This window comes from Narcine bancroftii, chromosome 6 (genome assembly GCF_036971445.1).
Source record: "Narcine bancroftii isolate sNarBan1 chromosome 6, sNarBan1.hap1, whole genome shotgun sequence".
Taxonomy (NCBI): domain Eukaryota; kingdom Metazoa; phylum Chordata; class Chondrichthyes; order Torpediniformes; family Narcinidae; genus Narcine; species Narcine bancroftii.
In genome coordinates, this window is record NC_091474.1 from 153,557,803 (window position 1) to 153,584,100 (window position 26,298).

At 38.8% G+C, this 26,298-nt stretch overlaps 1 protein-coding gene across 6 annotated transcripts in view; it reads left to right on the forward strand.

Moving 5' to 3' along the window:
* Window positions 1–26,298, forward strand: part of atad2b (ATPase family AAA domain containing 2B) — a 169,073-nt gene that overhangs the window by 44,051 nt on the left and 98,724 nt on the right. For all 6 annotated transcript variants that reach the window (XR_011340434.1, XM_069886403.1, XM_069886398.1 and 3 more), the window contains exons 2-5: window positions 11,897–12,060; window positions 19,616–19,665; window positions 21,304–21,457; window positions 25,693–25,801. Coding sequence is in view for 5 of the 6 variants with exons in the window: in XM_069886403.1 (XP_069742504.1) it covers window positions 11,897–12,060; window positions 19,616–19,665; window positions 21,304–21,457; window positions 25,693–25,801 (477 nt within the window). In the remaining variant the exon portion in view is untranslated. The remainder of the gene's footprint in view (window positions 1–11,896; window positions 12,061–19,615; window positions 19,666–21,303; window positions 21,458–25,692; window positions 25,802–26,298) is intronic.

Below are 26,298 nucleotides of genomic sequence, written 5' to 3' on the forward strand. Positions count from 1 at the left end.
CTTCAGTACTTGTGCTGCACAAGAATCATGGCAATTTCACCAGTTTCATCTTGCCTAAGTATCTCACCAAACTAGTTTGCATGCTGAAGTATCTTATTACAAACTGGTCTGAAATTAAAATTACACACATTTGAATCAAGTGTTTGGCTGTTGAATATTTGTAGCATAGAAAACAAATAAAGCTGCTCAACAACTTCATTGAGGTGGGACAACTCAGTGAAACCATTATGCTCACAGAAACTGCTAGGTCAAGAGAGCTTAATCATATTAAGAATCTCAAAACCCAAGGTGGAATAAAAATTATCATGGGAGATGGCTAATTTTAAAAAATATGTATGTTTGCAAAGAATCTGCTTTAACAAGATATACCCTCTAAATTTTATAGAAGTGAAGTTTGCCACAAAAGTATCAGTGCACATTTGGGAATTTTTGTTTTGATTTTGTCTTCCTCCCACAAGTTTGTATTTTTTGACATTTTTCTATTTCATACGATTTGTATTCTGGAACTTGTAGGAATTGTGCTTTTGTCTTGGAAGAGTTGAGGTGTTTTGAGAAATGGTGGAAATAAAAATAGGTTTTGAAATATGGTTTGAAAGTTTAGGCAGTGAATGTGAGAAAGGACTTGGCAGACCTATTGAAGTATTCATTTTGGAGTTAGTTACAGCTGTAATTAAAGCCATAGAGTTCTACAACATGGAAACACCCAACTTGTCCATGCCAACCAAGCTAGTATCATTTGTCTGCGTTCGGCCCATATCCCTTTGAACCTTTCCAATTAACATCTAAATGGCTTTTGAACATTACTGTTTGCCCTACATCTACCATTTCTTGTTCCATATACCTTCTTTGTGTGAAGAAGGTCACCCACTTTTCCCTTTCACCTTAAATCTGTCCTCTCGAGTTTTAGATTCCCCACCCTTGGAAAAAAGGTTTTGGCTATTGACACAAAAGGGCTTGAGAAACTCAGCAGAGCCTGCAGCATCAATAGGAGGCATATACAGAATATATAATCATTTTGGGCTTCAGCCCTTTGTCATGGTATAAGCAAGATGCAGGAAGGCAGCTGAATACAAAGATGAGGGGGAAGGAAGAGGGGCAAGGAGAGGAGCACAGGCCTAAAGGCCACAAATGGGCATGGATAAGAGCAAAAACCTGAGTATTGATTGGGGGAGGATGGTAACTTGGTGAAAACAGAACTGGGAGAAAGACAGCAGAGGGATGGGAAAGAAAGAGAGAATGGATAGGAAGCTGGAGGAAAGGAGATAAAAGGATAAGAAAAGAGAGAGATGAGCATGGGGGCCTAATGAAACCTGGAGAAGTCGACGTTAATGCATGTTGGAGGGTGCCAGATAGAATATGAGGTGTTGTTCCTCCAATTTGCAGGTGGTCTCAATTTGGCAATGCGTGTGAGCACGAACAGACATGTTGGCATGATTATGGACAGGGAATTGAAATGCGTTGCCACAGGGAGATCTCCACTATTGCAGCAGATAGAATGAAGATGCTCAACAAAGTGATCTCTCAGACTACATCCAGTCTTTCCGATGTAGAGCAGGCCACTATGGGAGCACCCTATACCTTAGACGACAGCTGCAGATTCAAAAGTGAAGTCTTGCTTCACTTGGAAGGTTGTATAGAGCCCTGAATGGTTGCGAAGAAGGAGGTGTGGGTACAACTAAAGCATTTCCTGCAGTCACAGGGGTAGATACCAAGGATGCAATTGGCGAGAAGGGACGAATTAACTAGGAAATCACGGAGGGCATAGTCCCTGCAGAAGGTGGAGAGAGCTGGAGAACGGAAGATGTGTCTGTTGGGTGGGATCACATTGTAGGTGGCAGAAATGGCAGAGGATGATATGTTGGTTGTGGAGGCTGGTGGAGTATTAAGTAAGGATAAGGGGAATCCTGTCCACCAGGCTTCACATCCAACATATCGGAATTTATTGTCATGAACATGCCACAAAATTTGTTGTTTTGCGGCAGAATCACAGTGCAAACATTTGGGAAAAAAAACTCCCTTACAAAATAAATAAAAATAATGCAAGAAAAAATCAAAGTAAGGCAGAGTCTCTGGTTCATTGTTCATTCAGGAATTTGATGGCAGAGGTCCTTGTGTCTCTGAGGATTCTGTACCTTTTCCCAATGATATCAGAATTAACAGTGCATGGGCTGGGTGGTGAGGTCCTTGAGGATAGAGGCTGCTTCTTAAGACAGCCTTATGTAGTTGTCCTTGATGGAGTGAGACTGATGCCCGTGATATCACAGGCCAAGTTAATGCCCTTTTGGAGTTTTTTTTCTTATCCTGAGCATTGGCACCTCCATACCAAACAGTGATGCAACCAGGCATAATGCTCTCCACGGTACATCTGTAGAAGTTTTCAAGTCTTTGTGACATATCGAATTTCCTCAGATCTGCTGATGACGTGACAATTGGTGGTGATGATAATGAAGAAATTTAGTTTTTGGTAAAGAATAATATTGGTCAGTGAATAAAAATCTAAAACTGTGGATGCTTGGATTCTGAAAATGAAGGTTGGAAAAACTCAGCAGGTCAGACAACATCTCTGGAAAGATAAATAGTTAACGTTTTAGGACTGTGGCCTTTTGTTGGAACTAAAAAATGAAGACAGCCAGCTACTCTTGGGTAGCAGAGATGGGGAGTGATGAGTGGAACAAGGAAATATCTCTTGGATGAAATTAGGTTGATTGATTAAATAGACACAAAGTTAAAGTTGTACAGTGTAGAAATGTTCAATCTATTTCATCATTTATGTCAATAATCATTCTTATCCATACTAATCCCACTTGCATGCATTAATTCTATATTGAAATACAATGAAGATGGTGCAGAGGAGATGGAGCAGGGTGATACTTGGAATGGTCCATTTCAGCTGTGGAGTTTATTATCCTTACCATGAAGAAGGCTGATGTGGGGACATGATAGAAATGTCAAATTATGATGTGGTTAGATAGTGAAAATGGAAGAAACTAGCAGAGATGCCTAAAATGCAAGGGCATATTTCACTGTAATGAGTTAGATGATGGTTGGAATTGGGAATGCTCTTTCTGAGGGTGTGGAGGAGGTGGATACCGTCATAAAATGTAATAAGTATGTAGACGACCTCTTGAATTGCACTGGAGGCTATGAACCAAGTGCGGGTGAATGGGATTTTTATAGATGGGTTGATATTTATTTGTTTAGCTGAAAGCACTGTTTCTGTGCTGTATGACTTGATAATGTAACTTTACAGATATTTCTTTTGGTTTCTTGAATTTGCTTATTTTTATTTCCAGTAAATCATCAAACTTATCATCTGCAGCAAAACTACATTGCTCTGGCGCACCTGGAACTTTAGAACTAGAGGTTGATTGTTTTGTAATTTTGCATGTTATTTCCATTAAAAGTGCATTGCACTTCACAGTTTCAAGAGGGCACAGGAACTAGGGCCTGGTGCATCAGAAGATGCAGGAAACGAAGCCCTGTTGTGTATGACAGTACGTGGAAAGTGGAACCTTGATATATCAGAGGCAATGAGAGAACAGGAGTCCCGGTGCTTCTGAAGGAATATGGAAACTGGAGTCCTGATGCGTCAAAAGCAATGAGAGAACTGGAGTTCAGATATGTCTGAGGAAACGGCTGAACTTGGAGTCCAGTGTTTAGAAGGGAGCGCAGGTAGCAGTGCATCTGTGTCACAGAGATTGCAGGAATTGGAACCCGATGAGCCAGCTACCAAACCATTGGGTTTGCTGAACAATTGGGTAGTGGGATATCAGAGTTTTAATATTTAACTCCATCAACCAACATTTAGATGATATTTGAACATTCATTTGCTTTGACTGGATGTGTTTCTTTTTGCCAGGGTTATTAGATGTTGTAATGCATTTTTCAAATTCTGGATAACAATGTGATAGGAAAAATACTTGAATTACTGTAACTACATCAATCAACATCTTTCTTATTTCAAAGCAATTTCTGCAGCAATTTTTTTTCCCCAGATTTGTTCATTTGATGGTGGGTAGAAATTTCTTTTTTTTGAATATTTTATTTAAGTCAACAGTGAGTCAACTGTTATGCTAACAGTGAGTATCAAATCATGAAGTTAGAGATTTTACAAATCTATGTTTATTGATATATACAGTAAAGAGAAAAAATGAAAAAAGCAACTACAAAAAAAAACCTTTAAAACCAACTAAACCCTTGAGATTATTTGTAATTTTTTTCTAAAGGGATACAACTTTGAATCTCTGTATGCCATCTTCCTAATGTTAATGAAATGTCTGATTTCCAAGTAACAACAATACATTTCCTTGCTATTACCAAAAATTTAACAAATTTCAATTGAAAATCTGATAAAGATAATTTAGGAGCTATATTCTCAAAATTTCCAGCAATAATAATTCAACTAAATAAACTAATTTTGTGTTCATTCTGATATATTACAAATCATTTCAACTGTTGATCAGTACAAATCTTTTGTGCAAGTCGTTCTATAGCCAAAGCAAATAAAGCTCAATCTAGCTAAATTAAAAGATTGGGACACCTATCTGTTTGTTATTACTTTGGCTTTAGGATTTTTATACAAAGCTTTAATCCAATTTCTAAAATTCAGTCCAAAACCAAAATTACTCAAAACTTTAAATAAAAAATCCCATTCTAACCTATCAAAAACCTTTTCTACATCTAAAGCCACTGCTACACTGAAATATTTTTTTCTTCTGTGCTAAGTGAATTAGTAACTTTACTATATTCTCTGAAGTTTGTCTATTTTTAACAAAACCTGTCTGATCCTTTATTAATTCAAGGAAGATATCATTAATCCTATTCACTTATACTTTTGCTATATTTTTATAGTCAACATTTAATAACAATATAGGTGTATATGAAGCTGGTTTTAATGGCCTCTTTTTTTTAGGAATAACAATAATTATCGCCATTAAAAAAGTTACTGGAAGATTATATGATTTAAAAGCTTGTTCTATTACCTTCATAAATAGAGGAATCAATAAATCTTTAAATTCTTTATACAATTTATTTGGAAATCCATCTTTTCTTGGAGATTTATTACTTTGTAAACAATTAAGTGCATCATAGACCTCTTGTTGGGTGGAAATTTCTTGATTTCACCCAGGTTAAATCTTGATTTGTCCCTCTTCTAGAACACTATTGGTTTTATAAAATATTCCCTACTATTTTCTTTGCAGGTCTGTCCAGTTCATTTAGAAAGCCCTGATTGATTCTGTTTCTACCACTATTAAAAGCAATGAGTTCCAACTTTTAACCACTTTGCTCTTTTTAAAAAAAAAACTCTATGATGCGCATAATAAACACTTTGTGGAGGAAATGACAACTGTAGATATGAAGATTGTGCAGCAAAAAGAAAGGGGTGCTAGTTTAAAACTTCATACTGTTTAAATAAGTAGCAAGCATGAGTGACATTTTACAACTGTCCCCAGTCCATCCAGTCTGTAGTCTAATGGCCTAAAGAGCTATAGACTGTTTTGTTCAAATAAAAGTGTTACAACAATATCTGGTTATCATTTCAAGCAAATAAAAGTAAAGATATTTTAGGAAATGGCAGATACATATTTTTAGTCCTATTTTGAGGTTATTAAAGAGTGCTGTAGAGGCATATTTACCCTCCTATATTGTTATTAAGTTCTTTGTGTGCTCCAAGCACTCAAAAATATCAGAATGACCATTTGGCTGGACATCCCTATATTCTCTCAATTAAAGCCCATTTTTTTCTGTTTGTATACCATCTTGCTTATCTGTTCAGATTCTGATTTCCAGTTTATTGTCAAAATACATAAATGACCACATATAACCCCGAAGTTCTTTTTCCTGCTGGTGAGGCAGGCACTTATTGATAGTGCAAAAAAACCCAAAATGTAAACAAAGTGCAATACAGAGAGAATAAAAAAGATCATTAAAGTGTAAAAGTAAGAGTCCTTAAATGAGTCCCTGATTAAATATTTGTTGAGGAGTCTGATGGTGGAGGGGCAGCAACTGTTCCTGAACCTGGTGGTGCACGTCTTGTGGCACCTATGCCTCTTACTTGATGGCAGCTGTGAGAATATTGTGTGTGCTGGATGGTGTTGATTCCTGATGATTGAGGCTGCTCTTCAACGGCAGCATTCTCTGTAGATATCTTTTTTTTTGGGAAATTTTTATTTATTGATCATAATAACATAACATAACAATTACAGCATGGAAACAGGCCATTAGGCCCTTCTAGTCCACACCGAACCAAACACCCCTTTCTAATCCCACCTCCCTGCACAATGCCCATAACCCTCCATCTTCTTCTCATCCATATACCTGTCCAACCTTTTCTTAAATAATACAATTGACTCCGCTGCCACTATTTCTCCCGGAAGATCATTCCACACAGCTACCACTCTCTGAGTAAAGAAGTTCCCCCTCATGTTACCTCTAAACCTCTGCCCCTTAATTCTTAACTCATGTCCTCTTGTTTTAAACTTTCCTCCTCTTAACGGAAATAGTCTATCCACATCCATTCTGTCTATCCCTTTCATAATCTTAAATACTTCTATCAAATCCCCTCTCAACCTTCTACGCTCCAAAGAATAAAGACCCAATCTGTCCAATCTCTCCCCATACTCCAGATGCTTAAACCCAGGCAACATTTTGGTAAACCTTCTCTGCACTCTCTCCACTCTGTTTATATCCTTCCTATAATTAGGCGACCAGAACTGCACACAGAACTCCAAATTAGGCCGCACCAACGTCTTATACAATCTCAACATCACCTCCCAACTCCTATATTCCATGCAATGATTGATAAAGGCCAGCATACTAAAAGCCTTCTTCACCACCCTATTCACATGAGTTTCTACCTTCAGGGAACGATGTACCGTCACTCCTAAATCTTTCTGCTCTTCTGTATTCCTCAATGCTCTCCCATTTACCACATATGTCCTATTCTGATTCTTCTTACCAAAATGAAGCACCTCACACTTATCAGCATTAAATTCCATCTGCCATTTTTCAGCCCACTTTTCTAAGCAGCCCAAATCCCTCTGCAATCCTTGAAAACCTTCTTCATTATCTACTATTCCACCTATCTTAGTATCGTCTGCATATTTACTAATCCAATTCACCACCCCATCATCTAGATCATTAATGTATATAACGAACAACAATGGGCCCAATAAAGATCCTTGAGGCACACCACTGGTCACCGGCCTCCAACCTGACAGACAATTATCCACTACCACTCTCTGGCCTCTCCCTTTCAGCCAATGTTCAATCCATTTGACTATCTCAAAATTTATACCTAAAGACTGCACCTTCCTAACTAACCTTCCATGTGGTACCTTATCGAAGGCCTTACTGAAGTCCATATAGACAACATCCACTGCGCTACCCTCATCCACATTCCTAGTCACCTCTTCAAAAATATTCAATCAGATTGGTCAAACATGACCTTCCTCCCACAAATCCATGTTGAGTGCTCCTGATCAGACCCTGTCTATCCAGATGTTTATAAGTACTATCTCTAAGAATTTTCTCCATTATTTTACCTACCACAGATGTCAAACTTACAGGCCGATAGTTGCCAGGCTTCCTCCTTGAACCCTTTTTAAATAACGGAACCACATGCGCAATGCGCCAATCCTCTGGCACTATCCCCATATCTAATGACATTTGAAAAATTACCGCCAGAGCCTCTGCTATTTCCTCCTTCACTTCTCTCAATGTCCTGGGGAAGATCCCGTCTGGTCCCGGAGACTTATCCACCTTTATATTCTTCAAAAGCCTTAAAACTACACCTTTTGTAATCTCTATATTCCCCATATTTACCCAATTTGCTTTTTTTATCCCACATCTCCCAATATCCTTCTCCTTAGTGAATACCGAAGAAAAGAAACTGTTCAATATCTCCCCCATTTCTCTAGGTTCCACACACAGTTTTCCGCTCTGATTTTCTAAGGGACCAATTTTGTCTCTAGCTTTCCTCTTACCATTAACATATTTGTAGAACTCTTTTGGATTAGTTTTCACCCTGCTTGCCATAGTTTTCTCGTACCTTCTTTTAGCTTTCCTAATTCCTCTCTTAAGATTCCTCTTACATTCAATGTATCTTTCAAACATCTCCTTAACTCCATGCTTCTTATATCTAATGTACGCCTCCCTTTTTCTTCGAACGAAGTTTCCAATATTCCTTGAAAACCACGGCTCTCTCAAACCTTTTGCCCCTCCTTTTAACCTAACAGGAACATAAAGCTTTTGCACTCTCAAAATCTGATCTTTAAAAGACTTCCATCTCTCTACTACATCCTGCCCATAAAACAAATTGTCCCAATGCACACCCTGCAAGTCCTTTCGCATCTCCTCAAGTCTAGCTTTTCCCCAATCAAAAACCTCAATCCTTGGCCCTGATTTCTCTCTTTCCATAATGACATTGAAGCTGATGGCATTATGATCACTGGACCCGAAGTGCTCGCCAACACTAACCTCCGTCACTTGACCCATCCCATTTGCCAACAGTAGATCTAACACTGCTCCTTCTCTGGTCGGCACCTCTACATATTGTTGTAAAAAACTATCTTGCACACATTAAAAAACTATCTTGCACACATTAAAAATATAAATACATAATATTTTACCCATATAACCCTCCATCCCAACCCACCAACCCCCCCCCCCCCCCCCAACTACCCCAAAAGAAAGAAAAAGGTAGAGCAGAAGAGGTGATCAACTTGCATAACAAACTTCAATTATCGTCATGGTTTTGTGCAACCCCATCAATTGTGGGGGGCAATCTCATATACGGGCTCCAACCTATAACAAAGAAAGAATAATTATTATGTAAATTATAAGTAATCTTTTCCAATGGAATATAAGACCTCATTTCTAAATGCCATCGTTGAATATTCAAATCAGTCTCATTTTCCCAAGTAATTGCCAAATATTTTCTAGCCACAGTTAAAGCCAATCCCTGTAGATGTTTTTGATAGTGGGTAGGGTTTTGTCTGTGATGTACTGGACTGTGTTCACTACCTTTTTGGAGGGCTTTAAGCTCAGGCCTATTGGTGTCCCTATACTAGACCATGATGCAGTCGTTCAGCACACTTTCTCCATCACATAACTGTAGAAATGATCCATAATCCTGGTTTGCTCCGACAGTTATACTATTTACTTTAGTGGTTTTAATTATATTTTTGAATGTTTTATTTTAATCTTTGGTGTGCCACAGGTCTGCCTAAATTCTTGAATGTTTAACATTTCAAACTTTGACTTTTTAAGGTCACCAGTGTTTGAAGAGTTTAATTAAAGTCTGCTTGGATACTGTTAAAAGTGCTATTAAAGATAGAAGTTAATAGTGCTTTATCAATATTATCTCTTGATAATTTAGATTTTCCTCTTTGTTCACCTTAAAGTCCTTCTACCTGATTGATGCTCTCATGCCCAATATTGTGTGAAAGGAATGAAATAATACCTAAATAAGAGTGAAAATAGAAATTGCTACAAATATTCAGCAGTTAAGGGACATTTCTGGGGAGAGATACAAGCCCCTTTTTCCACTGGCATCCCAGTAAATTGGCTGTGCAGTGCCCTAGAATAGGAAGTGGTTTTTGCCGTTTCCACTGGGCCACCTTTAACCCGGGACACTGACTGCTTTTCCACTGAACACAACTTATCCCTGGGGATAGGAGTGTCTACTTTGAATGGAATGGATGGAAGTTCATCATTGGTTTAATCAACATGCCAGGGTCAGCTGACGCCGAGGATATGAGTAGGGGTAGAGGACGTCAATCCCTGGCATGATTTAACATCATCGGCATGTTGTTTTCCTTTTCCACTGGAGAATTCCCCATTAATTCCTTGAACAAGGTGCCAGTGGAAAAGGGGCTACTGTTAACCTTTCAATTGGATGGTTTTTCATCACAACTGGATGTTGAGAGCAAATCGATGCAGTGAAAGGGAATGGGGAAAGGAAACTTGGGGTATAAATGAGCAGTAAAGATTCTATTTCTGTGATGTGAGATCAATAATGTCACACAATTATTTGAAATCATTTAAATTACTTATTGGAATAACTAATAATTTTACTTGATTCTATTCAATACCGATTCACAATTTTGAGTTTTGCTCATGTATAATTTTATCTTTATAGCAATTTTCTTTTCTTCGGTCGGCAAGTGTTGCATAATAAGATTGGAAAGGAAATATTGACAAAAATTGACAGGATCATTGTCGAGTTAAGATTTGTGAAGTTAATTTAAAGTATATGTTTGTACTGAAAGCATTCATTTTTCAGAGTTAATTCAAGTTATTTGTCATCTGGCTGATAGTCCTGTTGTAGTTTAAATGTGGGTGTGAGGCTACAGTTTATTTTTTTAAGGAGTGGAAGTTGCCTTGCTGAAGTTTATTTAAAAAAAATAAATTAAAAAAAAGTTACTTGTCATCTGATTGTATCAGTCTTTTTCTTTCTTTGGCTTGACTTCGCGGACGAAGATAAAATAGCATTGTCCAGTCCACAGTGTAAATCAGTATAAAACATACATGCATACATCACATCTTTGGCTTGGCTTCGCGGACGAAGATTTATGGAGGGGGTAAAAAGTCCACGTCAGCTGCAGGCTCGTTTGTGGCTGACAAGTCCGATGCGGGACAGGCAGACACGATTGCAGCGGTTGCAAGGGAAAATTGGTTGGTTGGGGTTGGGTGTTGGGTTTTTCCTCCTTTGCCTTTTGTCAGTGAGGTGGGCTCTGCGGTCTTCTTCAAAGGAGGTTGCTGCCCGCCAAACTGTGAGGCGCCAAGATGCACGGTTTGAGGCGTTATCAGCCCACTGGCGGTGGTCAATGTGGCAGGCACCAAGAGATTTCTTTAGGCAGTCCTTGTACCTTTTCTTTGGTGCACCTCTGTCACGGTGGCCAGTGGAGAGCTCGCCATATAACACGATCTTGGGAAGGCGATGGTCCTCCATTCTGGAGACGTGACCCACCCAGCGCAGCTGGATCTTCAGCAGCGTGGACTCGATGCTGTCGACCTCTGCCATCTCGAGTACTTCGACGTTAGGGATGAAAGCGCTCCAATGGATGTTGAGGATGGAGCGGAGACAACGCTGGTGGAAGCGTTCTAGGAGCCGTAGGTGGTGCCGGTAGAGGACCCATGATTCGGAGCCGAACAGGAGTGTGGGTATGACAACGGCTCTGTATACGCTTATCTTTGTGAGGTTTTTCAGTTGGTTGTTTTTCCAGACTCTTTTGTGTAGTCTTCCAAAGGCGCTATTTGCCTTGGCGAGTCTGTTGTCTATCTCATTGTCGATCCTTGCATCTGATGAAATGGTGCAGCCGAGATAGGTAAACTGGTTGACCGTTTTGAGTTTTGTGTGCCCGATGGAGATGTGGGGGGGCTGGTAGTCACGGTGGGGAGCTGGCTGATGGAGGACCTCAGTTTTCTTCAGGCTGACTTCCAGGCCAAACATTTTGGCAGTTTCCGCAAAGCAGGACGTCAAGCGCTGAAGAGCTGGCTCTGAATGGGCAACTAAAGCGGCATCGTCTGCAAAGAGTAGTTCACGGACAAGTTTCTCTTGTGTCTTGGTGTGAGCTTGCAGGCGCCTCACATCACATACATACAGACAAACAATACATAGTAGATATGTACATATATTAACATAAATACTCTTAATAAATAGTTGAGTCATGAAGAGTTGTTATAGTAGTCATTAAATAGACTCATTGCTTGTGGAAATAATCTGTTCCTCAGCTTGGTAGTTCTGGGTTTGATACTGTACTTTCATATCTTTTTCCCGATGGGTATAGCTATTTGAATATGTGACCTGGGAAATAAAAAATCTTTCACTAGACAGGACAAGATTTATTCTTGAATATGTACTTTTTTTATATACAAAGTTTTCTTTACTCAGGATCCTGGTAATGATGAGGCAAGTTTGAGTGATTGTCAGGCAGAACCACCAGCAAAGCTGAGGCGACGGAATGCTGATCCAGTATCTAGTGATATTTCAACTGAACATAGTCCCCATAACAGTGGTCCAGCAGAAGAATGGTGTGGCTCCACAAGGCAATCCAGGTGAGTAAAGTTAGCAGCACGATTTATACTTAAGTGTTTACATGAAGGCATTGGTGACAAATTAATGTTGGTTCTTTATTATGTGCCACATTATTTATTGCCATTCTTTTAACATTGTCAATGCACTCAGAAAACTTAACACAATTTGAAATTTTGGCTTAGAAAGTAACTGTTGACCATCATGCATGCCTGGTCCATCGGTGTTAGTTTCCTTCCTTGACCCAATTGGGAAAAAGAACAGTAGATTTCATATTTTTTTTTGAAATTATTTATTCCCTCTCCCTTTTAATTGCCGTAGATACCTGTATGTGAGAGAAGAAAATCTTCCTGCTTTTCCTTTTTTTCCCCGTCATTCTTTTTCCTGATTCATCACTGAGTTAAAAGAATGTTTCACTCTTTGTTCCCAAAAATCTTTCATGATTATAGTGTACATATGTACACATATACAACAAGTACACATTTATGTATGTATGTATGTGTGTTGGGACAAAGACACTTTTTTCCTCTATTTGTTCCTGTGCTCCACAGTTATACATTTGTAATCAAACAATTCATATGTAATTAAAGTGAACATTACAGAATTTATTCAAGGTTATTTGTATACATTTTGGTTTGACCATGTAGAAATTATAGCTCTTTTTATATATAGACCTTCATTTCAGGACACCATAATGTTTGGGACATTTGGCTTCACAGATGTTTGTGAGTACTTACGTAAGTTTAATTGCTTCACCTGTTCAGGTATAAGAGAGCTTGGTTTGCTTCTAAGTTTATGATCACCTTTGGTGTTCAATTTTTCAACATGAGAAGAGTTGTGCCAATGGAAGTCGAAAGAGCCATTATGATACCGAGAAACAAGAATAAGGCAGTAAGAAACATTGCCCAAACCTTAGGATTACCAAAATTAACAGTTTAGAATATCATTAAGAAGAAAGAGCGTACTGGTGAGCTCCGTAATAGCAAAGGGACTTGTTTCCCAGAAAGATCTCCACTGCTGATGACAGAAGAATTCTCATCATACTGAAGAAAAAAAAATCACCAAACGTAAGTCCAACAGATCAGAAACACTTTTCAGGGGGCAGGTGTGGATATCCCAAGACCTTTTTCCAGAATTCTGCAGGCTCTTAAATACTTCTTGACAAACTTCTTGACAGATCATCGTCTCTTTGGCTAACTAGTGGTTTACATCTTTCAGTGTCGCTGCTGTATTTGTTCATGAAATCTTCTTCAGGAAGTAATCATTTAAAAAAATATTTATAATTTTAAATCGTATGACATTAATTATAACATATTGATACAAACACAGGAAGTAGTCATTGACATATTCACATCTGCCTCCTGGAGACAGCTTCTGATCAGTTGGACGTTCATTTGGGGATTTTTTTTCATGATGAGAATTTTTCTGTCCTCAGCAGTGGAGGTCTTCCTTGGAATACCAGTTCCTTTGTGATTACTGAGCTCACCACTTCGCTCTCTTAATAATGTTCCAAGCTATTGGTTTTTGGAATCCCTAATGTTTGGGTGATGTCTCTTACTGTTTAATTCTTGTTTTTTTTCTGCCTCATAATGGCTTCTTTGACTTTCATTGGCACAAATCTGGTCCTCGTGTTTAAAAATGGCAACTACAGGCTCCAAAGGTGATCAAAAGCTTAGACCCAAGCCTAGCTCTCTTATACCTGCACCAATGATGCAATTAAATGTACCTGAGTAATCACAATCACCTGTGAAGCCAAATGTTTCTAGCATTATGGTGCCCTGAAATGAGGGGACTATGTATAAGAAACGCTGTAATTTCTACATGGTCAAACCAAAATGTATAAAAATAACCTTGAATAAACTCTTGAATACATTTGTTTTCACTTTCACAAACTTGAATCAGCAACTTCACTTGCTCATGTGATTTCAGTTAAAAATAAATGCTGATGTGTTCATTTTGACCCAGTTATAACCATAGCAACCACAACTGAGATGTTGGTATTGCAAACAAAATATTCTTCTACCTTATGGCATTTTTCAACTAAAATGGATACTTTTACATTGAGATTGGTAGAGTCTGATTGTGATTCATTTTACTTCATTATGCAGAGACTTGAGCAACAAAATCTAGATTTATTTTCCTGTGCACCATCTGGGAAATGCTACATTTTTTTTGGACTTGCAACCTTTTAGATGTTTGAGTTCTCTCCTAACCATTTAGGTGGACATAAAAGATTGCATGACAAATTTTGAAGGACAGCATGGAGGTCATCCCCATCATCAGTTCAAGTACAAAAACTGCATGGTCTAGTAATGATTGTATGATACTTGTAGCTGCTGGCAACATAATTGTGTTTTCCCCATTACAACAACAATTTCATTTAAGTACACCTGATTTTAAACTATCCTCTGGATATACTGTAAAATGCACTATAATACAAGTTGATTATTCAATAAAATCATTTAAAATTATTATTGAAAAATGTGCTCAATGTCAAAATTGGTTCAGGGACTGATGATGGTGCTCTCAACTTTTTTTATTCATCAGTACAATAGAACAACAATCTTGTTCTCAAAGTCACCAAGAACAAGCAGCTTATTGTTGATTATCAAAAGTAGAGGCCCATGGACCATGCATCTGTCCACATTGATGAGATGGGGTGGAAAGGGTTAGCACTTCAAATTCCTGGGAGTCCATATTTCAGAAGACCTCTCATGGAGGCAACCATGAAAAAGGCAAGCAACGCCTCTACTTTCTATTAAGTCTGATGAGATTTGAAATGTTGTCAAACTCTATGAAATTTGTACAGATTCACTGTGGAAAATATATGACCAGTTGCATCACAGCCTGCTTTAGGTATTTGAATGTTCATTTACACAGAAGGTACCAAACACAGGTTCTGACCGCATCTTGTGAAGGCATCTTTGTTAGGTACTGCCTCAAGAAGGCAGCCAACATCACAAAAGACCTCTCATCACCTTGTTCAGATTCAGATTTATTGTCAGAGTACATTTTTTCTTTCTTCTTTGGCTTGGCTTCGCGGACGAAGATTTATGGAGGGGGTAAAAAGTCCACGTCAGCTGCAGGCTCGTTTGTGGCTGACAAGTCCGATGCGGGACAGGCAGACACGGTTGCAGCGGTTGCAGGGGAAAATTGGTTGGTTGGGGTTGGGTGTTGGGTTTTTCCTCCTTTGCCTTTTGTCAGTGAGGTGGGCTCTGCGGTCTACATAACATCACATATATCCCTGTGATTCTTTTTCCTGCAGGCACAGCAGAATAACCACTGTAACTAGTCGTGCAAAAAATAAACTGTACACAGTGTAAACATGTAAACAAATAAAATAACTGTAAACAGATAATGAATATAAACAAACCAACTTTGCAATACAGAGAGAACAAAAGAAAATCAATGAACTGCACAAGTAAGAATCCTTAAACGAGTCTCTGAGGAGTCTGATGGTGAAGGGGTAGCAGTTGTTCCTGAAACTTGTGGCACCTATACCTCTTTCCTGATGGCAGCAGTGAGAACAGAGTGTGTGCTGGGTGGTGTAGGTCTTTGATGATTGTTGCTGCCTTCCAATGGCAGCATTCCTTGTAGATGTACCCAATAGTGGGGAGTGTTTTACCTGTGATGTCCTGGCTGGTGTCCACTACCATTTGGAGTGGTTTGTGCTTTGGGGTATTGGAATTCCCATGCCAGACAGTGATGCAGCCTGTTCACCCTCTTTCCACCAAACCTGTGCAGAAATTTTCCAGGGCTTCTGGTGTCATACCAAACCTTCACAAACTCCTGAGGAAGTTGAGGCGCCGACATGCTTTCTTCTCGTTGCCGTCAGTGTGTTGAGTCCAGGAAAGATCCTCCGAGTTGGTGAATCCCAAGAACGTAAATTTGCTCACTCTTCTCCACCTCTGATCCCCCAGTGATCACTGGATTGTGTACCTCTGGCTTTCCTGAAGTCAACAATCTTTTCACTGCTGTCTTTGGGCAGAAGGATTAATCATAAAACCAGATCAAGAACAGTTTTTTTAAAAATCCAACTAGCTATCAGGCTCTTGAACCTCTCTTGGCTACACAAATAATGGATTGCTTCAGCACCACAAAAAGGACCGTCTGCACTATTTCAAAGATACTATTTTTCTTGTGCTAGAACAACTGTGATTACTTATTATCTATATCTTGTGTATTTATTGTCTCTTAAATTTTAATCATGTATGCTATTGTACCCTTTTTTAGTAAAGTGCCTGTTTGGTTGCAGCAAGATTAAAAAAAAATTGGTGCATATGTAGATTGTACAATATGTGTAACTAAAAGTGAATAGTTATTGAGATTATTAAAGGAATAGAGGAAACTAACCTTTTGTAATGGCACTACAAGTTCCAGCGAACCGGCTGCTGAATGTCATGATGTCATAACACGGTGACATCATCGGTGTCTGTGACGCGACGTTTTTAAAAAGGTTGCACGCACCTGTAAACAGTTTTGTTTGATCTTCCTTTCAACTGCAACTTGATATTTTCTCCTCGAATTACACACTGCGACATCAGTAGCTACAATTGGTGACCCTAATGGGCCCAAAACCAATTTTGGATCAGCGATGGACAGTGCAATGGTATCCCTAAAAACTGCCTATCATTTGGATGTTGCAACTCAAAGACTGGTTCAGATAGGCAGTGGCACAATTCCACATCAGAAAAATAGAGGTAGACGCCACCATATTCTGACCGAAGGGCTGCCTGTATATGTTAGCACCCGTCAACTGCCGCTTGAAGAGTTGCGCCCTGTGAAGCAGGAGTTCGCTAAAATGGAGGAGTTGGCCATTATACGCGGGCCAGGTAGCCCATGGACATCACAGTTGCACATGGTGCCCAAAGCCAAGGGAGACTGGAGACTCTTTGATGATTACAGATGCCTAAATAGTGCATCAACAGTAGACCACTATCCTGTGCCCCACATAAATAACTTTGCAGCAAATCTTTATGGGGCCAGGATTTTCTCAAAAAATAGATTTGGTGCATGTTAACCCAGAAGATGTGCCTAAAAAGGCAATTGTAACGCCGTTCAACTTACTTGAATTTTTGCAGATGTCCTTCAGGCTGAAAAATGCTGCGCAAACTTTTCAGTGCCTGATGGATGCAGTGGGGCACGTCATGGACTTCACTTTCATCTCCTGACGTTCTCGTCACCAGCCACACGCATGATGAAAATTCAAAATACCTGCATTTACTCTTTAGCCACTTGCGAGAATTCGGGCTCACGGTTAATCCAGAAAAGTGCCAGTTTGAACAGGCGCCCATTGAATTCCTGGGACACAGAATCACTACCTGCTAAAGTGGAGGCCATCAACACTCAAGGTCTCCAAGTGTTCCTTGAGATGGTAAATTTTTACCGCTGTTTCATTCCTGCTGTGGCACATGTCATGAAGCCCCTTTACGACCTGATATCTCAGAATAAAAAAAAAGAACTTTGCTGGATGGAGACGACTACAAATGCCTTTTGGGAGACTAAAGATGCACTAGTAAGCGCATCCATGCTTGAGTCATCTGCAGATGGTGTGCCAATCGCCTTATCGACAGATGTGTCTTTCGTGGCCGTAGGAGGGGTGCTAGAACAATATTTGAATGAATAATGGAAGCCACTAGCATTCTTCAGCTGGCACCTTCACCAAGCAGAGACCAAATACAGCACCTTCAATAAGGATCTGCTGGCACTTTACGTGGCGGTCAGGCACTTCTGGTACTTCCTCCAGGGACTTTACGGTCTTTACAGACCACAAACCATTAACTTGCTTTCGGTAAAGGTTTGGACCCTTAGCCAGCCTGTCAGCAGTGTCACATCCTACATTTCAGAGTTCTCTACAAAGATAGAGCACATCTCTGGAAAAAAGGAATGTGGTGGTTGATGCTCTCTCCTGTGCTGTTTTTCAACAAGTATGCACACTTTCCCAAGGTGTTGCATATTTCACCCTGGCAGAGGCTCAACGGCAAGATGTCGAGATACCTGAATACAAGATGGCCATTACAAACCTGTAGGTCCAGGACCTGGCTTTCGAACCTCAGGGCAATACGCCACTTTGTAATGTCTTGACAAGACAACCACTCCCTATCGTTTCTGCCTCGTGGAGATGCAACATTTTTTATGCCATTCATGGGCTATCTCATCCTTCCATTAGGCCAATGGCCCACCGAGTATCTGATAAATTTGTCTGACATGGCCTAAGAAAGACATCACTCACTGGGCGACGATGTGCGTGGACTGCCGGAAGTTGAAGGTACGAAAGCACATAAATGCTCTGCTCCAGTCATTCGAACTACTAAAGTGCAGATTTGACCACGTACACATCAATATTGTCAGCCCAATCCCACTGTCCAGGGGATTCAGATATTTATTTACCATCACGGACATGTTTACTAGGTGGCCAGAGCCGGTTCTCATGGTCGATGCTTCAACCGAGTCTTGCGCAAGAGCTTTTGTTTTGTTCTGGGTCTCTTGTTAAGGTCTGCCCGGACATACCACTTCAGACAAAGCTCCGCATTTTACCTCTGCCATCTGGAATGCTTTATTTAGACTTGTTGGAATGCAGCTCCACCATACCACGTCCTGTCATCCACAGTCCAACAGTATGGTGGAGTGGTTCCATTGGCACCTGAAAGCAGCACTAGGGGCCCACTTACAGGGACCAGATTGGGCAGATGAACTTCTGTGGGTGCTATTAGGCATCAGAACAGCACCTAAATAAGACCTCAACTCATCATCAGCAGAGTTGGTCGATGGAGCACCTCTGGCTGTCCCTGGAGAGTTCCTGCTGTCTCCTCGTAGATGGGAAGATCAGCTGTTACTGACACTATACAAGCTGTGGGAGCAGGTAGAAAAACTAACTCCTATAGCAGCTTCTAGACATTGTACACAATCTTCCTTCATTCCCAAGGAACTTGGAGATTGTGAGTATATTTTCGTCTGAAGGTGTGCACACAGATCACACCTACAGACATATAAAGTGCTACGTAGTTCTAGGACAACATGCGTCTTAGACATTGGTGAACAACCTCAAATGTTCACAGTGGACTAGTTAAAACCTGCACACATTGACCTAGAATGGTCAGTGCCACACCCAACAGTTCCATAGTGTGAGGAATTAACTGGAGCTGGACTTTTCTGAGGCAGTTCTGGGGGTAAGGCCATGTCGCAGCACTACAAGTTCCAGCAAACCAGCTGCTGAATGTCATGATGTAATCGGGGCGCGTGACGCAGTGTTTTTAAAAAGGTTGCGCGCATCTGTAAACAGCTTTGTTTGAACTTCCTCTCAACTACGACTCGTTGCTCTCTCCTCTCGAATTACTCACTGCAACATCAGTGGCTACATTTTGATATTATTTGGAGAAATAATATTACCACAGATATCATTGTCTCTATTACCTATGATTTTGAACGTGCACAGCAAAAACAATGCCTCAAAGCTAATAAATTTGCAATAACTAAACATTTTCCACAGCATCATGCTTTATGCAATATGTTAAATTTAGTCAAAATTGTCATTTCATTCCATGGTAATAATTATTATTTTGATTTTTTTTTTCCCAGGTTAACTACTCGTGCAGGGACATCAATGCAAAATGGGCATAGTAGTTTGGGTAAGTTTGCTTAAAACCAAGAAATGAAATTAAGTTGTATACATATATTTGTAAGGACCCAAATTTTTTGTTTAAGTTGGACCCTTTGAAGAGGAAGAGCACATGACCGGCAAAAGCTAGTTACTATAACTTTCAAATATACTTCCATTGGTGACATAATGCTGGTAAGAGTGATGCTTGTAGATTGGAAGCTCCTGCTCAGTGCATGACAGGCTAAATAATATATTTGATATATCTGGTAAAACCACAAGTTGGAACAGCAAAAATCTGGATGCTGAAAATTGAAATAAAAATATAAAATGCTGGTACTATGAAGCAGGTTAGACATCATCAGTTTAATTAACCAATTAAATTATATTTTGGTATTTGAGTATTTTTTTTCTTGTTGTATATCTCCTAATCTTGGTATTCAACTCTGATAATGAGCTCAAAATTTTGGAATAGAAATAGGCCATTGACCCCTGTATCTCCTTACCTCTCTTGTAAAATTATTAAATACTCTGCGTTCATTGCTCTTTGAGGAAGAGCCCAAGAACCAGAGAGAGAGAAAAAAAGCCCCTCTTCCCTGTCTTATGTGAGGACCCTTTAATTTTAAGCTGTGGTCTTTAGTTTTTAACTTTTCTAAGCAGGAAATATTCTCATGATCCCTCAGGTCCTTAAATGTTTCAGTCACGTCTCCTCCCTTCACTTTTCGAAACTCCTGTAGTTGCTAGCCTGCCTAACTTTACTTCATAAGACAAGTTATTCAGTTTAGACTTTAGGCTAGTAATCTTCTCTGAACAGGTACCCATATATGAGCATCCTTCCTCAAATGTGAAGATCAGTATCATACTATATAATGGAAAAATGAAAATTATTCCCACCAAAACACTACATTTCTCAAGATAGATCTAATGGTCTTTACTAGCGACAGGTATAGATATTAATTTAGTGTAGAATAACACCAGAAGTCACCAGAGGGACGCATCTCCAGCACACCAAGTCTGCATCCAATGTTAAGCACCTATATTTTTATACTATTCAAACCCCAAACCATCTTATGATTCCCACATTTCCATTAATAAACCCCAGGTTCTGTTACATCTTTTAACGATGGGCTCCACACTGTGTCCAATTAACCTAACGATCTGCACAGTTTTGGAATGTGGGAGGAAACCATGTCTGTCTGAAGAAGCCCATAGAGTCACAGGGAAAATGTGCAAACTCCATACTGAGAGCACTGGAGCTCAGGACTGAATCTGGGTCACTAGTGTTATCAGGCAGCAGTTTCACCAATCCTTGCTTTAAAGTTATGAAAATTTTATGACATTTGCATTCCAAATTCCATATTTTATAAAATTACAAGAAGGAAGCAGTAGTTGCTTTCTACTGTTGAGATAATCTGGTATAAATATTGAAATAATTAAAAAGACCAATCCATCAAAATTTAGGGCAATAATTGATCTCAAAATTTGTTTAGATTTGAGCAGTGGTCTTGAATGTGAACTAGCCAAATAAAACAATGCTGCAGATTCCAATCTTTCCATGTGTTATATCACATATCTGGGAATAGGAAGTATGTAATTCAGTCAAGTATATAATTTACAAGAGACAAATTGAAATGATAAACTTGTTGATAATATATTGTTATCCAAAAAGTTATCAGAAATCCTGGAAGTCGACGTGAATCCCAAGAGGATGGGAATCATTCTCACATGAATGGTGATTCAGAAGTTAGAAGAAGTGGTCGTGCAAGGAGAAACAAATTTGAAACTCTCAACCAAAGCCTTTTGTTTGATCAACTGGTGAACAGGTAATAGTTTAGTTTCATATATAAATCCAATGCAGAAATTGCAGTAAAATCATTTCAACAACTTCCTTTTAAGCTACCATACTGATGTTTTAGAGTTGAAAGGGATTTTGAATTCCTTTTGAACTATACTTTTAAAATGTATGGGAAAAAAAGTATGCTAAAATTTTAAGTCATGCTGAGATCTTAATTCTGTTCTCACTAATCTATTGTCATTAATATATATCCCAAATGAAAATCCTTTGTTTAAAATTGATGATCTCAATAACCAACTCTATCCCAAGTGCTTTGAAAAGCTTTCCTCTCTGTGTTCTTTTGGCCATTGTAAATGTTGATTTGACTTCCTTGACAGTCTGCTGTTTGTGGAGTTCTAATATTGCTTTTATCCTATATTTTGGATTAAGTAATTTGGTTTATTATATTGGGAATTTAGTATTTTCACTTAACTTTGTCCATGTCCCAATTCTCATGATGTCCTGTGCTAGCAAATTTGTATTGGTTTGCAATTTAATGGTATCTTGGTTTTTATCATTCTAGCCTTTTCTTTTTAGATCATTCCACATTCTATAAATGTTCTTTTTGAAAAGTTTGCAACCATATTCTAACTTTTGATCATTTCTGAATTAATTAAATGACTAGAAAGTACCATGATTTCAGATGGAAGATAAAAGTTAAATTAAAATCCTGAGATGTCTGACTAAAACCTAACCAAGCTATTTTTAAATAATAAAATTTATTCTGCATTTGTGCATATCTATTGTCTTGCTTTAAATCAAAAGATTTTAAACTAAGTTCTTGTATTCATTTATAGTGACTAGCAAGTTTGTATTTTGGATTCCTCTAATAGTCAAATTATTTTTCCATGTATAGGCTATTTCTGAAATATCTAATTAATTCTAGCACAAAGCAGTTAATGAGCAAGGATGTATTCTGGATCTCTTCAACATCTCACTCTGGCAGGGTGTGGTACCGACCTCTTTCAATCAGGTGTCAATTGTATTGCTCAAGAAGAGTTTGCTACCTGCCACAACAACTATCAACCAGAGGCCCTCACATCAACAGTGAAGAAGTGTTTTGAAGGTTGGTGTTGAAGCACATCAGCTCCTGTCTGAGCGGTGATATGGATCCATTCTAATTCACCTACCGTAGCAACAGGGCTACAGCTGATGTAATCTCACTGGCACGACACAAACATCTGGACAGCAGGGATGCATACAACAGGATGCTCTTTATTGACTACAGTTTGGCATTTAAAACCATCTTTCCCTCAAAACTGATGAGCAAACTCCAAGACCTGGGACTCAACATCCCACTGTGTAATTGGATCCTGGATTTCCTCAGCTCCAGACCACAATCAGTGAGAAATGATAAGAACATCTCCTTCACAATCTACATCAGAACCGGAGCACCACAGGTCTTTGCCCTCTGCTCTATTCGCTATACATCTATGATTCCGTAGCTCAGTATGACAACACTAAAAATTTGTTAATGATACCACAGTAGTGGGTTGTATTAATTAACACTGAGTCAGCACACAGGAGGAAGATTGAAAACTTGGGCTGAATGATGCACCACTAACAACCTCACACTCAATGTCACCAAAGCCAAGGAGCTGATGGTTGAGTTCAGGAAGGGAAAACCAGAATTGTATGATCCAGTGATATTTGGGGGATCAGAGGTGGAGAGGGTGAGGAAATTAAGTTCTTGGGAGTCACTATCTTGGCGAATATTTCCTGGACCCAAGCACATCAGCCCCTTTACCTTCAAAAGCTTGCGCAGGTTTGGCATGAAATCGGAAGCCCTGGCAAATTTCTGCAGATGTTTGGTAGAAAGTGCCTGCATCGCTGTCTGGTATGGGGAGACCAATGCCCCTGAGCAGAAAGGCCTGTCAAATGTAGAGGACACAGCCCAGGACATCACAGCAAAATCCTCCACAGCATCAAGAACGTCTATAGGGAATGCTCTGTCGGATCCACGCCACTCAGTTCACGCTCTGTTCTCGCTGCTACCATCAGGAGAGGTATAGGTGCCACAAGACTCACACCTCTAGGTTCAGGAACAGCTGCTACCCCTCAACCATCAAACTCCACAACAATAAACTCAATCAGGGACTCATTTAAGGACTCTTACTTTATTTTTTATATTGCACATTTAATTTGTTTACATTTCTTCATTTGTTTATGTGCATACATTGAGTCAGTTTTTCTTTTGGAACTGCCAATAAGTGGTAATTCTGCCTCACTCACAGGTAAATTAATCTTAAGTTTGTATGTGATGTCATGTATGTACTTTGATAATAAATCTGAAAGGATGTTTTGCTACACCTATTCAGGGTATAGATGAGTTTTTAGTGTTTATCATGCAGTGTTTAATTCCTTGTCAAAGATGTTCTTGTCATTGGACGGAGTGTAACACCTGCAAGAATTAATTCTGGGATGACAGGACTGATGTTTGAGGAGAGATTGGGTAGATTAGGCCTATATTGATTGGAGAATAGAAGAATAATAGGGGATCTTACAGAAATCTATAAAATCCTATTTGGACTACTTAGACTAGAAGTGAGACGATGTTCCTATTGACCAGCAGGCACATTTCCAGGAGATGTATTGAAGGAGAGGTTAGATGCATTTTTTAATGTGATAGCTATAAAGATATATGGCCAGAAAGAAGGTAGGAAAAAGATTTTGGTGTATGATCAGTCATTACACTGGCCATCAATTTTTTTCAAAAGGTTGGGGATTATCATAGACAACTTTAAGATAAACACCAAGATAATTTCAGATTTGCTGTATCACATAGGAAGTTGGAGAAACAATAAATTAACTTTTATTGAATTTAGCATGTTTCATCACATAATTATGCTGACACATTGCTTACATTAGTTCAGCTGACCTAAAGATCTTTTGCCACTTATTTTCATTTGTACTCAGCATCCGATACCTCTTGTGTAATTGTCCAATAATATTTAGGATTCCAGTTGCCTTGATACCACTTCTCCATGGTCACAATGTCTTCGTGAAACCTTTTGCCATGTTCGTCACTCAACGAAGATCAACAGGGAAGAAGTCCTGGTGCTAATGCAGAAAATGAATTTTCAATGATATGCTGCACTTCATAGTTATATATATTTGAAAAAGACTTAAAATAAGACAGGAAATCTCAAAATAAGTTATATCTAAAAAATGGTATAAAAGTGTTAAGGTGATTTTTGTGATCAGCAACCCAAAAGTGTTGAGGAAGCAAAATCTTCATCGTCCAATATTATTGTTGAATGGGGGAATAGCCCTTGAGAGATGAATGACTTATTTGTGCTCCATTTTTTGATGCTTTTCTATTGGGATAATGGCTCAAGCTATAGCCAAGGGAGAAAAGAATATGCCATATTTAACCATAGAATACAATGTGAAGTTGCAGTGCAGTTAAGAAGAATGATGGTTTCTTAACATTGCATCAATGTAGATTTTGAAATTTACTTGGAGCTTTAGGAGCTTGAAGTGGAGATGGGTCTAATCATTGGGATAAAAATTGTTAATTTGGTTTGCAAGAATCTTGATCTGTGGTAAGAATGCTTCAGAACTTAATGTTGTCAATGGTGTTACTGTTAGTCCATCAAGTGGAGAATGTGTCAGTGTCAGTGTGTTCTTGGGCATATGGAGTGCATTTGAGTGGACTTAACTATCGGCATCTAGTTGTGAGAATGACATCTCCAAGAAATGCATCTTAACTTACAGAGTTTTCAAACAAAAAGATTTCACCATATTCTGTTGACTCTTAGCGGATAATATTCTGGACATTTAACGTGGCTTATTTGCTATAATGAAGTGGGGCATTTTCCATGGTAATGATGCCAGCCTCTAAATGTTGAATTCACTTTCACAAATTATTTTGGTACATTTTAATGTCCTGATACTTGAGTATAAAGTGCGAATGTTTCTAGGAATAAAATGCAGAGGTTGTTTAATTCATAGCATATTTAGAGATGTTTGGGTTCTTTTACCTTCTGCCTATCTTGCTTTTTTTAATTTATAAATTGAACTTTGTTAACTACAAAATCTAAATCTCATTCTGCATTCACCTTCACAGAAGAAGCTTTGGCACATTGGACTTTCTGGATTTTATTTTCTCGTACAGTCTGGCTGAGTCCCAGGCTGTTAGTGTTTATTTTCTCGTGTCCATAATAAAAAATTCACACTTCAAAATCATTGATTATGGTTAAATATTGTATTTCATTGATTCAGTACTGCAGAAGCTGTTTTGCAAGAAATGGACAATATCACAAGTAACATTAGACAAAACAGAAGACCCGGGGAAGTAGAGCGCCTCAGAATGTGGACAGATACAGAGTTTGTGAGTATTGTTACACTTTATGTATTAGGAGACTTTTCAATTGGGGTAATGGATCTCTACTAAAAATCACAAAAAAACCTTTTTAAAAAAAAAAAAAATGTTGGCTTAATGTCTGAATATTTAAAACCGATGAGAGCAAAATGGAGATTGCTTTTTGCCCATAAATGCTGCTCTCCTTGTATGCACATCTCCTTAAACTAATTTATTGTTCCTTTTAAGCTACAAGACTCAGTCAAATTTCAAACTGATAGATTTTTGTCTGAAGTGTGCAAGATTTTCAGTCTTTGGAATGAAATATATATTGCACCAAGAGTTTAAAATTACACTACTTTTGACTTTTGTTTATGTAAATGTAGATGCACTATATAAACTGAAGAAAATTCAACTCTGATTTGCAAGCCTCTTTAGTCAAATATACAAAATCAGCAAGTTGCAACTGCAATCTAGCTTTCATTTGCAAAAATAAAATATAAAAATGGGCTTCCAGGAAGTTGGTC